Here is a 15,286-nt window from a genome sequence, read left to right on the forward strand (position 1 = left end):
ATCTGCATAAAGAGAGGGTCTCCATGTGTTGGGTTCTTGTAGATTGAGTTGCATTAATTGCGCTGGTGTATTTCTCCCCCTCCTCTTGTTCTCCTGTGGCTGTGATTAATAGTCATATGACAGTAATAACAGAATTAGAATGGCAGAGCGTGAGGCGTGTAGCACAGAGTTGGCATTTGCTACTGTCACAAACAGGGGCCATTGGCAGGCCAACTCGACCATTAAGCCCACTTCTCTGACTGCGTGGGTGACAGATGATAATGCAGTGGCGTATTTACAATAACAGCATCCGCGTACACAGCATACAGCCAGCCACTGCAAACACCATCAGAGAAGCAGACATAGAGACAGATAGGGCGGGCGGGAGGGAGACAGGGAGGGAGACAGGGAGGTTGAGGGGGAAAAGAAAGGGTTAGGGAGAATGAGAGAGAGTAATATGGATGAGAGAAAAATAAACACTTCAAATATCAAATACACTTCACTGTAATTCTTTGATAATAATTATTTACATATTCTCATAAATGTTATTATTATAATCTGTAGTCATTATTTGGCAAAAACCGTTTAACCTCAAAGCGTATCAGACTAAGCTAGGATGAAAACAGAAAGACAAAGCAGGATTTTATTGCAATGCAGGGATAATATTACTATGCACTGATGCAGGAGCTAACATTGTGTTCTACAGGGAGGAGGTCAGAGACCTGGCAGTGTGGTGCAGGGACAACAACCTATTCCTCAACGTCAGCAAGACAAAGGTGCTAATCGTGGACTACAGGAAACTAAGGGCTGAGTGCGCCCCCATTCACATCGACGGTCTGTAGTGGAGCGGGTCGAGAGCTCAAGTTCCTCAGTGTCCACATCACTAAGGATCTATCATGGTCCACACACACCAACACAATCGTGAAGAGGGCATGACAACGCCTCTTCCCCCTCAGGAGGCTGAAGAAATGTGGCATGTGCCCTCAGATCCTATAAAAGTTCTACAGCTGCACCATTGAGAGCATCTTGCTTTGCTACAACACCGCAAGGCGCTATAGAGGGTAGTGCGTACGGCCCAGTACATTACTGGAGCCAAGCTCTCTGCCATCCAGGACCTCTATACCAAGCTGTGTCAAAGAAAGGTCCTAAAAATTGTCAAAGATTCCAGTCCTAGACTGTTCTCTCTGCTACTGCACGGCAAACAGTACCGATGCACCAGGTCTGGAACCAACAGAATCCTGAAAAACTTCTACCCTCAAGCCTTAAGACTGCTAAATACTTTGTCAGGGTAGCTATTTGGATAACTGTTTAACTATCTGCATTGACCCTTTTTGCACTAACTTTTTTGATAGATCACATACGCTGTTGCTACTGTTTATTATCTCTTATTCCTACTTATATGTACATACAGTATAGCCAAGTTATCGTTACTCATTGTGTATTTATTATTACGTGTTTTACTTTTCTATTTTCTTTCACTCTGCATTGTTGGGAAGGGTCGTTAGTAAGTATTTCACTGTGTCTACACCTGTTGTTCCCGAAGCATGTGACTAATAACATTTGATTTGATTTGCAAGAAAATGGTGTTGATCTCACAGCAGTCTGCTGACAAAGGCATGGCTCGCTTCTTTCTCCTAATTTGGGAATGATTCACATTGAATTTATGGACTAGGAAATTATGTGTATTGTGTGTTTTTAGTGTGTTTTCCATACAACAAGGAACACAGACTGTCTATTTGCCACTGGTAATGAATCCCTCTCTTTCACAGTATGTCATCTTATTATTTGCATTTCTAATTTGAACATGCATCACATTTACATTGCTCAGTTCAAAAGACACAAACTAGAGAAATACCATCAACTCTCATATTAAAGCATTTAATAAACAATTTCACAATCTGTACAACACATTTAATTTCAATCTGTTTTTTCCATAGTTTATGGCTTCCATAATATTTGGTGGTGTGTCATTATCACAGGTGTATAAAACACATATACATATGTTTAACATATAAATTGTTTCAGTATTCAATATGAATATCTTAATACACTGTAGCAAAATACAATTAATGCATTCATCTAATTTAGCAATGAGAAAACAACTCACTTGAGGAATCACAATGGGCCTCCAGATATTGGTAGTTTGCAAAATAGCTAAATATTTTGTGTGTGTATGTCCTCAGAACAATCTTATCAGAGGTACTTGTCATAGTGAGAGGCTTCTACCAATGTCCCAACTGTAGCATCACATATCATATTAACCCGACTGGAACAGGTAAGGGTCCGTGGAGCTGGAGAGTTCACTAGCATGCCGGTCGACAACAGTCCTCAGAGGTGTAGCACTCTGCTCTCAACGGCCCTCACTGATCATAACTTAATGTGCTTACGGACAACATCACTTAATTCATAATCACTGCTGATCCAACAACGATCCCCCTTGTTTTCTCCTCTTGTTTCCCAACGCTGAAGCTCTGTTTACTATAGGGGATCAGAGGATGCACCATTTTCTGCAGGAGTGAGGTGGGTGCAGGCCATAGCTTCTACACTTAGGTCCTTGTCAGAGCACTGAGTGAAGTGCTGCTGCAGTCATATTCTCCCTTAGAGAATCATATCAAGGTGGAGCCCAAGAGCCAGGTTCCTCACAGCATCCATCCATGTGGCCGTCCAAGAGGAACAGGTGTGCTAGGCTCATCTGCTGTCTTTGTCATTGAACAGGATCCACCTCACTTTGCCTCTCAGGTGACATTCCTAGGGAGATAGAAAGCAGGGGAGAAAAACACATAGGGTTGAGGTTACATATACAAAACCAGAAATTATGGACTATCAGTCAATTTTGGTGACATGATGCAATGCAATGCTTCACACACAATTTCTGTAAAAATTGTAATTACAGAAGAAAATAACATTTGTATTTGCAGACATTTTCACATTTAACAAAGCATTCTAGTTAGGTTTTTTAGAAATACTTTTTTCCATCCAGGGCCTTGAACCAACACCACAGTTAGAGGACAAGCTACCCTGCTTTGCCACTTTCATACAACTATTGAATGCATATTTAGGAGACTTCATGCCACATATAGCTTGCCTTCCACCCCCTGAGTCACAATGTTAGGTAAATGGAAACACCTATAGCCTCCACACTGAAGAAAACGCCTGTAGCCTCCACACTGAAGAGAATGTCTGTATCCTCCATACTGAAGAGAATGCCTGTAGCCTCCACACTGAAGAGAATGTCTGTATCCTCCACCCTGAAGAAAACGCCTGTATCCTCCACACTGAAGAGAATGTCTGTATCCTCCACACTGAAGAAAATGCCTGTATCCTCCACACTGAAGAGAATGCCTGTAGCCTCCACACTGAAGAGAATGCCTGTAGCCTCCACACTGAAGAGAATGCCTGTAGCCTCCACATTGAAGAGAATGCCTGTAGCCTCCACACTGAAGAGAATGCCTGTAGCCTCCACACTGAAGAGAATGCCTGTAGCCTCCACACTGAAGAGAATGCCTGTAGCCTCCACACTGAAGAGAATGCCTGTAGCCTCCACATTGAAGAGAATGCCTGTAGCCCCACACTGAAGAGAATGCCTGTAGCCTCCACACTGAAGAGAACGCCTGTAGCCTCCATACTGAAGAGAATGCCTGTAGCCTCCACACTGAAGAGAATGCCTGTAGCCTCCACACTGAAGAGAATGCCTGTAGCCTCCACATTGAAGAGAATGCCTGTAGCCTCCACACTGAAGAGAATGCCTGTAGCCTCCACATTGAAGAGAATGCCTGTAGCCTCCACACTGAAGAGAATAGGATACTCTCTTAGTCTCTAAAGTGGTTTGAAGGATGTTTTGTTGATATAAAGTGCAACAAATTAAATTAGTCAATTCTACTGAGAGATGTTTTCTGTCTTTGCATAACCATAGACCTTCAAAAACTTAAATTGCATTTATTTCACATTTGCCAGAAAAATAAACACAATATAGTTCCCTGTCTTACATTTGGATGGAAATGGGGGAATGATGTGTTTACAGATATCCCTCCACAATATTTAGTTTAGTAATAGCCTGAGACATCAGTCAAACATAGTCAAACATCTGCCCCATTACAATAATGCAAATGTAATTAAACATAATATAAACAGAAGGATATATTCCTTTACCCATAGAGGTACTCATACAGTCATAAAGAGGCAATGACAGTCATTAATATAGAAAATAAGACTAGGCCACAGTTGAAGTCGGAAGCTTACATACACTTAGGTTGGAGTCATTAAAACTCGTTTTTCAACCACTCCACAAATTTCTTGTTAACAAACTACAGTTTTGGCAAGTCAGTTAGGACATCTACTTTGTGCATGACACAAGTCATTTTTCCAACAATTGTTTACAGACAGATTATTTAACTTATAATTCACTGTTTCATAATTCCAGTGGGTCAGAAGTTTACATACACTAAGGTGACTGTTCCTTTAAACAGCTTGGAAAATTCCAGAAAATAATGTCATCAAATGAAATCAAATGTATTTATAAAGCCCTTCGTACATCAGCTGATATCTCAAAGTGTTGTACAGAAACCCAGCCTAAAACCCCAAACAGCAAGCAATGCAGGTGTAGAAGCACGGTGGCTAGGAAAAACTCCCTAGAAAGGCCAAAACCTAGGAAGAAACCTAGAGAGGAACCAGGCTATGAGGGGTGGCCAGTCCTCTTCTGGCTGTGCCAGGTGGAGATTATAAAAGAACATTGCCAAGATGTACTTCTACTGTACATATTCTGCTGTGATTTGTATTATTGTTGTAATCAGTAGACCTAATTTGGATTTCTAAAGTGTTGTCAAGTTGCCAAGATAGAACAGGTGAGTAAGTACAAGCTGGGCAGGTTTATTTAAACAAGGAAAGCAATACCAGCAAGGTCGTCAAACAATAACAACAGCCCTGACAATAGGCCTACATTGCACCAAATTAAATTATAGGTATGGGCTAAATAGTTACATGGAGAAGTATGCAGAAGCAATATGCAAATTAATTATAAAAAGTCTTTACATATGTTAATCACACAACTCAAACGCTTCTTAATTTTAAATTGAAATGATATTGCACTTGCTATTGCCCTGCCCATGAATACATTTCCCACAAGCATTTCTGCCTAGACAAAAGAGAGGCAAGTTTGACAGCAATTTCCCATGTTAAATAATCCTCATAACTGATGTGCCATGAACACCATAAAAGACATAGGCCTAAACAAAGTCAATATTGTAACATTTTCTTGGCATTTTGCCTAACATTTAGCTTATCAGAAGTCAAATGTCAAATTATTATAATTCTATGCAAAATTGTGCCTTCTCAAAGCCTTCGGACATTTTGCAAAAGTTTCTAAATATATCATATTGTTAAATTGAACACTTGGATTTATTAAAGAAATCATGCAAATATTGTACAATTATATAATCCGCAATCTCTTCATTCTGTAGCAAAACTACTCTACCATATCACTCTCAATTCTGCTTGACCACACTGACAAAAACTATGAATGTATTATTATTAATAATATTATTATTACTTACAGAGTATGACACCATTAAACTAACATTTTAATTGTAATAATTTACTAAGATTTTTTCTATTTTGTTTTTCTCTTTCTTCAGAGAGCTAAACTAGCTCAAGCCGTTCCTGTCCTTTCATGCACAAGCAGGCTGCAGCTCCTCGTGAACTCTGTGTGAACTGGGATGGCGACAATAAATCATTTTTTACTCTCCTCTCTCCCATCACTCGCGCCTGCCGTTAGCTCACCCTGTCAAACCATTATAATGTCTAGTCCCTGCCTTTGAGCTGTTCCAGGGGATATCGAGAAGAAATATCAATAAAAAGGAATTAGAAAAAAACTGCAATTAAATATTGAAGAAGATTTGAATCAAATAAGTCAAACTGGCTGTGTGCTGCTGGTAACTATAGGCATGTAGTCAATAAGACAAAAGGCTCACTGAGTTTACAATGAGTTTATTATTAATTTGTTTAGTGAATTTATCAGGCAGATAGTGACTTATGAACTATACAAACAATCAATAAGACGTTTTGATTCAGCCCCATGCAAACACAGTCACTCTCCTTGGGGTCAAATGGTATGATAGTCTATATAGGGGACACACTGACCTGAGGGTGAGAGCAGGCAAGAGGCGAGCTGGGGAGACGTGAATAGGCAAGGTACGTGGATAAGGCAAGTGGTTAGCCTGTTAGCCCTACTGTCCCATCTAATGATGAGGTCATAGTACCTGCTGGAGCCTTGAGCACACACCATCTTCATTCAATCTCTTGACAAGACAGAATAATCACTGGTGATGAAACAGTCATGACTGTTTGTGTGGGGAAAGCTTTATGTATCAGAGCACGGGCCTACTGTTGATTACTGTTGACACCCATACATCTGAAGTGGAAGTATCTTCTGAGTGCCATTTTCCTTTGACATGTTTCACACTGCATCTGTGACTGGATAGGATGAATAGGCTGACTGACCTCACTGTATTGCTCATTCACATAGAGATTTCCCATTTGATATTCTCCTCCTCCTCAAATAGTAAAATGTTTTGTCCATTGGACTAGATGGGACTGTGTATTATTCTCCACCAATGGGCCTGGAGGGAGAGTCAAACAAGACTTTATTTGTCAAGGCATAATTGTGGATCCTCCTAATAAGCCGTATTAAATTGGAATTAAGGTTCGGGAAACACAACCTCCACCCTCATGTAAACAATCCTTTTTGGAATATAATAGTATACCCATAACCTACCCACAAGCAAAGTTGTAGTGTAAAGTGTGAGTTAGACACATGTGGACAGAGGATCCATTGAGGGAATACCAACGACCAGCGGCTACCATGCAACTGAATTTCCTTATGTTTGGCATTCCATTGAGTCCTCAAAATAAAACAATTAACAAATGGATCTAAATAAAATTCCACCAAAGTGTTTAATTAGCCTTCAGGCATATAATCTTAAGGACAATTGACATGGAAAGATATTGAAGATTGGCCAAGTATTTTGTTTTGCAATAGTATCCTATTTGTCATCCATCACATGACTTAAAACGGGCTATTGGCGAATAACTTACAATTTTGTAAACTTGAAAGTAGCAAGTAATATAAATCTGTCATTCTCTTAGACCACATATTTTTTGAGAGAACATGTTGACACAGCCAACAGATTATTTGACTTGCAAAACTCCCTTAAGGGTGTGTATGTGATTTGTGAGGGGACTTGTAGACCTATATGAAAATACTAGCCACCTTTCGCAAAAATGATTCCTTACAATGTATATGAAGTACATCGGATAACACATGATAATATGCAAATAGTTTTGTTTCATGTAGGCTAAAGAATAATTTTTCATCACATCACGTGTGATAGGTTACAGGGAGAGGTCCTAAATGACACAGCCTTTTTGTGATCATTTTATCAAATGACCAAGTTATTAGAAAAATATTTTCTATAAATAGTTTACCATTTGGATTTTACATCGGTAGCTTAGCTGATTCCGTCTCTATTGGGAGTTCGCCGATGGTTCCAGTGTGCAGGAGAGTATTATGTGCATCATGGCGGTAGTATAGGAGCCCAGGGTTGAAACAGAGGTCGTCTGGCTATTGAATAAAAAGGGAGGCACTCTCATTGGTGATGTGTTATAAATCTAGCCGCTTCCTTATTCAAACTCCGAAGCACAGCAGATGTTCCCTTCTCCCCGGATGCGTGCGCGCGTGTGTGTGTGTTTATTTGTGTGTGTGCTTGTGCGTGCGTGCGTGTGTAAATTAGGAAGCCATTGGCTGCAGCTGTAGCCTATATATCCTCCCACATAGCCTGGCCTATTCCAAAACCCTTCCATGTCTTGTGGAAGAGTTCCGCATTTTTGAGGGACATGAGAGCAAAACTTGCCATAAATCAGAATGAGAAGGAGGAATGCTGGAAAGACACTGCACAGTTCCAAAACAGCCCAGGGGCTGGGGACTCCTCCAGGCATGCAGCGACACAGAAAGCTGTATATAAGCCCACTGAATTACACAAAGCATCATGTTTTGAGTAATTTTATGGTTAAACCAATTGGCCTATAGGGCTAATTGCAAGTTTGATCGCACTTTTCTCAGCCTATTAAAACGGCCTTAGGCCTGTAGACACACAACTATCAAGGGTGCTTGCCAACATGAGGCTGTCTGAATTGAAGACGGATGTATTGTTTAAGATATGACAATATCACGTCATAAAGACCCATTTTGGGAAATTTAGGCTTAAGAAATAATGATTTATTTCGAGCCCCTAGCCTACACACGGATTTTTGTAGGCTACCAAATTACACGAAAAGTCTAAATACTACATACTACTAAACCATTTAAACTTCAAAGTTAAAAACATATTGTTTATAGGCTAAATCCTTTTACAAAAAGACAAAGTTCGATCCAGTCCTTCATCACTCCTCGCATCATATCTGAATGAAGGATTCGTTGACCTGAGAGGAAATGTCTGTCCGTTTGCCATGCCCATTGCACCTGCATAATAGCCTAGTTCGGTGCCAATACAGCCAGTGGTCCATAACCCATACCACAGCGCTGAGTGGGTCTCTGCTACACCTCTTCTCCTCCCTCTCCTCTAAAGTGTCCATCCCTGTCTCAAGTAGGGTCATGACCCTTTTCGTTGCCAGACACGAACTCACAAGTAAACATGTCATTGGGTGTTTAAATATTTATCATTGCTCGCAAACAGCAGTAAAATCCAGAGACTTGACCCTACCGCCAGAAACATACAGTCCACACACCCCACCTATGTTCACTCACCAAAGATTCAAAAACAAAAAAGGCCAATTCCGTTTCAAGACATTCTGAAACACTTAAGGATTCACTGAAATCAAAAAGATTAAGCTAATGCAAACATCCTTTTGGTAAAGTATTTGTTACACAAAATAGTTGTATTTGAGAAAATAGGCATGTTCTAGGTTCTTATCACGACAATTGTGTGTTTTCGTTGTTGGAGTTGCTGGTTACATCGAAATTCATTTTACAACCTATCAATTGTTCCTGAACACTTTTCTGACTCAGCCTTTTCATTAGCAAATGCAATGATGTTAGTCATAGATATCGATTATTTTTGCCAATATGAATATGAATATGAAAATGGAATGGACGTGTATTCATCACTGACACTGATCGCTCAGAAATGTCAACGTAAGTGCAGAAACCCGATGATGTAGCCTATCAATTCAATCCTGACATACACACACATCTCTCTCTGTCCCGTCAAAGACACTTGGGAAGTATTAGGAGGTGGTACTGTAAAAGTTTTAGCCTACTAGATGGATGAACACGTGTGCTGCCTATAGGCCCATTGAAAATAGTGGATATATTTGGTACGCTAAAATGCTCGGATATATATTTGGTAGGCTAACGCCTGTACTGAGAGGATGACACATTGAGATAAATATTGAAATTTAAAAACACAATTTAAAGCTAGGCTACTAGCTGTACTATTTATCATTTAACCAAAAGTAATAAAAAACGATTTAATGCTAAATATACACTGTGTACAAAACATTAGGAACACCTACTTTTTCCATGACATAGACTGACCAGGTGAATCCAGGGGAAAGCTATGATCCATTATTGATGTCACTTGTTAAATTCACTTCAGTCAGTGTAGATGAAGGGGAGACAGGTTAAAGAAGGTTTTTTAAGCCTTGAGACATGGAATGTGCATGTGTGCCATTCAGCGGGTAAATGGGCAAGAACAAAGTTTCAAGTGCCTTCGAACGGGGTATGGTAGTAGGTGCCAGACGCATCGGTTTGAGTGTGACAAAAACTGCAGCTGCTGCTAGGTTTTTCACGCTCAACAGTTTCCCGTGTGTATCAAGAACGGTCGACCACCCATGGACATCCAGCCAACTTGACACAACTGTGGGAAGAATTGAGTCAACATGGGCCAGAATCCCTGTAGAACGCTTTCGACACGTTGTAGAGTCCATTCCCCAACAAATTGAGGCTGTTCTGAGGGCAAAAGGGGGTGCAATACAATATTAGGAAGGTGTTCCTAATGTTTTGTACACTCAGTGTATAGACCTAAAAATACACTTTAGTAATTTAGTAAACACTTTATCTAAAGTGTCTTACAATAGCGCTTAGAAACATGTTGGTATGGATGGCCCCAGTGGGAATCGAACCCACGATGCTGACGTTGCAGCACAGGACCAATTTCTCCCCATAAACCTTGTATGTTTTTATACAGGCCTATACGACATTTTTTTGTGTTAAATAGCCTCAGGCGTATTACATGTTAATAATCGTAAACTAAGCTTTGTTATAGGCTATTAATTTCAGACTTTACTCACGCACTTACGGTATTACGGCATAATGAGATTTTAGGCTTCATATTTGTAGTTAGAGGTCACAGATAGGTTACAGCATCAGGGCAATTAACAAATCACATCACACACACTCTCCACAGGTCAATTAACGTAGAACAAACATCCACAATCAAGGCAACCCCATGAAGACATACACACAAGTTACAAGTCGAAGTTACAAGTCGAGGGAGCTTGACCGGGCATGTCAGGCCGTTGAAAATGTCGAGCATCCCGGACTGGAATTAAGCTAATGGCACAGAAAACGTGTCCCCCGCCTGAACCCCAGTCTTTTATACCGTCCGCCTGAAAAAAAAATCAATACGATTGCCCTTTTCAGCCGCGCTATAGGGCGACAGAGTGGTAGGCTATGGAAAACAGATCACTGGGAGGCAGCGATTTTGGTATGCATACACCCTCATTTCTCACCGGTGTCCGGGAGTATAATGGCAGCCAGAACGGTGGGTGGATCTGGAGGGGTTCCACTCTCCCCGAAAGTCATGGCCAAGTGAAACTCCGAAAGGCCCATGTCGCTTTGTTCTATAAGACAGAGCTGAGAGGTCCATGCTAAGATAGGAACATGTATATTAGAGGAATATTCCACTCAAAAACTGCCAAACTCATCATACTGTGACCTTTTCTGTATTTTGACAGTTCTATATCTTGAAAACTTAATTACTGACATGCAAAACATTTTGGGAATGTATCAACAGTGGACTAATGAAACAAATACCAAAAGATATTGAGTGGTATTTTCCTTTAAGACTTAGAATATCAAGGCTTACAACTTCAGTCTATACGGTGATCCTCACTAGCAGTATTTGGGCCTCAGGCAATTAACGCCACAATCTGTAGACATCTAGCTGTTATTAACTTATACACATATTATAACAAAACATGTATGATTTTGTTGTCATATAAGACTTTGTTAACAGTTTTGAAAAGTATTTTGCTTGGAATGTCATCCCCTTGAGCACTACAGATAACCTATAGAAGATATCAAGTGTTATTTGCATGTGAAAATGGCTTGGAATACAACTCTTGCAAATTGTAGATTGAAAGTGAATCTGTAGGCTACGAAGCTGCAGTGAGTTTTATAACGCTGCTAATAGCAGTCTAACCTATACATTTTAAAATCACTTTAGATTGAAGAGACATACTAGCTGGTTTGATTTGGGGTACGACTGTGTGTGCATGAATAGTTTTTTATAGAATAACTAGACGAATTCGGTGTTTTCTACAATTAAAATATTTGTAATTGTTTTCTACAATTAAAAATGTGTCTTGAAATAACATAATACAATATACACATATTTTTTAAGTTATAGCCAATTTGTTGAGGCTTTCATAGGTTTAGTTATGTTTAATAGTCCATATGTGCAAAACAGTTACACATAGGCTTATGGAAATGCGCACGCAGGTCCATAACATTGTTGGTAGCCTGCTTGAAACACGTCACCTGTGCTCGTATGAATCAAACTTTGTTTGCAAAAACATTCTATGGCATTAGTTTAAGTTTTAACAATGCATAATGTGCATTTGAATTTGGGGAAAACATTTTCAACCTTTTGGTGAACTCTGAAAGGGCTATTCATGTGAGATGACTCGGAAAAACCTCTGCCCCTCTTACTCATAGAAGAATGGAACTGCTCTAAGGGAAGTTATCAATCAGTTAATCCGATGACATATAGGCCTACCACTTTAAGGTCCGAGCACTTCTTCGTTTGCAATGGGGACGCTCAAGGGTTCCTCATCTCTTACATTAATACATTTTCAAAACATGGTGTAGGTCACATGTAAATAGAATATTAGTTTTTATGCTGAATTCGTAAATAAAGATGACTCAAACGTATTCTAAACTACTCGACACGGTTTTATTGAGCACTACGATTATCACAAAAACACTAAACGTATTTTGTTGCATTTTACAATGATCAATTAAAATAAATCCAAATCACAAAATGTAATCACAAAACACACTACCCTCACTGACTTTGCTTGATAAGAGGTTGTGCTGAAAAATAAATCACAACATTTCACTGATTCACATGTATTGCAAAATAAAAACTGGCTATTGTTACTGTCACCTCTGAGATGAATAGCCTAAATAAATAGATTACCCTAACATTATTTTTCAGAGAATAAATAAAACGATTGTGTTTGTATAAGTCTGCTGACAGCTACGTATTCTGCCACAGGCAAATACTTTGATAATGTATATTATTCGTCAGAACAACTTACTAAAAAATAACAAAAAATGATATAATAAATAAATAAACCCTGATAACCGTAATAATCCGTTGGTACAGTATCTGCAGTAATCCATGCTATATAACATGCATACTTGAATAACTGTGGACTGAGAAGAAAAACCCGTTTACGCACAAGAACACTATAGGAACAATTATATATATATAAAAAGAATATATTTTTTTTAAAATAAATAATCCGTTGTTTTTTCATCCTCTTTGTCAGATACTATTTTGTGTCTATAACCTTGTAATATCCTGGTCTCGTTCGACTACGGAGACTCGAGAGAGTTCCTGGGAAGCTGGCACGGTGTTGGAGCCCACAGCACGCGGGAGAGTGCTGGCTGTTGTGGACGCTGTGTTGGACCCGGAGGTCGCGCTAGTGTTGGATGAGGAGGAAGATCTCACTTTCGTGTTGGGTAGCCTATGGTCTTTTTTCCACTTCATTCTTCGGTTCTGAAACCAAATTTTGATCTGGCGCTCGGAGAGAACCAGGGTGTGGGCGATCTCGATGCGTCTTCGCCGAGTTAGGTAGCGGTTATAGTGGAACTCCTTCTCCAGTTCTAAGACCTGCTGGCGAGTGTAAGCAGTCCTGGACCGCTTTGCGTCTGCTCCATTGTAATTGGGATTCGCTGAGAGGTTTGTAGAGGTCAGTAGAAGAGAGGAGAAATGGAAAGGAAAAGAAGAAGAAATAGGAGGGAAGCAAGATTGGCGTGAATTGAAATATGAAAAGAAATAGAGATGTGAATGGAGAATGAAATCACTATTATCTAATCCCCAATAAAATATTTCACAGTCAGTGACTCGACTCGTGGGCTCTATAATGGGTAGCACTTTCTCCACTGCGAGAGAGCAGCTGAATAATTTATTCTACATTATATTTAAAAAAAATCCTTAGCCCTCTTTTCCCTCGCTCACTTTCTCCTCCCTCTGACACATACATAACAGAAAAAGCCACATGGCAATACAACTGTCCAGACTAGTGCCTCCGCTATAAAATTTATGGCGGGTGTAATTGCCAATGCTGACTCGTAAATCCACATCATATGTGCCATTTCAAAGGGGCTGCTCTCTTAACGTACGTAGCACGAGCCGGTTATAGGTCAGGCGATATATAGGTAAAATAGGGGTGAAAGAGGGGAAGAGAGAGGACGAGAGGTAGGGAGAGCGAGTAAAGAGAATAACAACACAGATTGCCTACCGATACTGACGTGGATTTTCTTCATCCATGGGTACACTACAGGCTGCTTAGCCAAGGCAGAGCTGGTGGGTTGCTCCGGGGCGGCTTGGATGCAGGCAGGCGGCGCAACCGGTGGGGTGGTAGGGGATGTGGGTAACAGTGGCAAGGGTTCACATGGAGATGTATGTGCCTTCCCCGCAAGCATATTCCCCGAGTGTGTGAGCCCATGGCCGGTCTGGGGCTCGGGCTCGGGGATGCTTACACAGTTATACGGGCGCTCCTGGTAGGTCACTCGCGGAGGATACAACTCCTGGTGGTGATGCTGGTAGCCGGTGTCTCTCGTGCGGCTGTAGTATTCAGGGCTGTGTTCTGGGATGTAGCTATTTTGTGAATATTCCTCGCAAGGAGGAAATTTCGGATCGATGTAGCTAGAGTCCATCAAATACGAGCTCATGATCATTAATTTCTGGAGTGAAAAATATTTTTTCTACCTTTGTCGTTTTTCTGGTCCATAAAGCCCTCCTACTAGCAAGCGACCCTGTAAAGTTACGTTAACCACGTGACACAGCAGTCCAATGGCAGCTGGCGAGGTAGTTCCCGGATAAGGAACCAAACATTTATTCGAATATTTTTGTTGCCTTTGTGTGAGAGTGTTTTCTCGAGGCAAGGCCTCGGCTCTTCGACCAAGATCAGTATGAAATGACTGAATAGGGCAGAAAGTGGTGAAGATCCGTTGGAGGCTATGTGAGGAAACAGAAAGTCATATATACACACATCTCAGGCAGGGACTGAGGAGAGCAAAGGTATCGTGACATGACTCGGAAAAATACACACCAAAACAAACAGAACAAAGTAACAATGGCATAAATTGGTGTGAACTATGCGGTTAAGTACAGATAAACCACTCCATTCTTAAACCATGACAGCAGAATGCATTCACAATCACACCCAATGGCTAACAATGATATAAGATAACAGATATCTGAAGAAAAGGAGGACAACATTCTTACGATAACACACGTCTAATTAATTGGGCCGTATTGATCATTGACAAGCCAATCGTTTGGAGACCATTACGCACAGGGTCAATTCAACCATTCTAAACCAATGAGGATGATGCTACTACCAGTACAATGCTACTAATATGATAATAGAATACTTCTAATGCTGATTTTCACGATATGAATAGGCCAATAATTATACTAATATGCTTAATAGGCTATTAGGCCATTAATATCCTATTGTAGGCTTGTTATAACAACAACAATATTGCCATTGCAATTTTTAATCTTGTGTAAACCGAAGACTAGAATATAGCATTAGGTCGTGGTATTGGTGGTAAAATAAGGAGTAGTTGGCAACTGTAGTTGCAATGGACTAGCAGTTATGGTTGTATAGTGACCCTATGAGTGATAATGGCCTGGCGAATTACAGACGGAGTCCCCCTCACGATCTATATCAGAGAGACTGAGAGCTGAACCTCCAGGTTAACTGTCTACTTCCTAAATAACAGGCATCATTGCCG

At 40.4% G+C, this 15,286-nt stretch overlaps 1 protein-coding gene across 1 annotated transcript; it reads right to left on the minus strand.

Annotated features, from left to right (window-relative positions):
• Nucleotides 1-12,798: 12,798 nt before the first annotated feature.
• On the minus strand, nucleotides 12,799-14,291 carry LOC120064583 (homeobox protein Hox-C4a-like). The gene is made up of 2 exons (XM_039015175.1): nucleotides 13,783-14,291; nucleotides 12,799-13,213 (listed from the first exon to the last, which is right to left on the minus strand). The coding sequence occupies exons 1-2, from the start codon at nucleotides 14,219-14,221 to the stop codon at nucleotides 12,822-12,824; spliced, it is 831 nt and encodes a 276-aa protein (XP_038871103.1). The 5' UTR covers nucleotides 14,222-14,291; the 3' UTR covers nucleotides 12,799-12,821.
• Nucleotides 14,292-15,286: the final 995 nt, after the last annotated feature.

The sequence above is a fragment of the Salvelinus namaycush genome, chromosome 20 (assembly GCF_016432855.1).
Source record: "Salvelinus namaycush isolate Seneca chromosome 20, SaNama_1.0, whole genome shotgun sequence".
Classification (NCBI taxonomy): Eukaryota; Metazoa; Chordata; class Actinopteri; order Salmoniformes; family Salmonidae; genus Salvelinus; species Salvelinus namaycush.

Bases quoted from the DNA above. Each gene is read 5' to 3' on its own strand.
- LOC120064583 (XM_039015175.1), bottom strand. From the start codon at position 14,221: ATGATCATGAGCTCGTATTTGATGGACTCTAGCTACATCGATCCGAAA. The intron at 13,214-13,782 runs GTAGGCAATCTG...CAAACCTCTCAG, and splicing joins GAAAATCCACGTCAGTATCG to CGAATCCCAATTACAATGGA.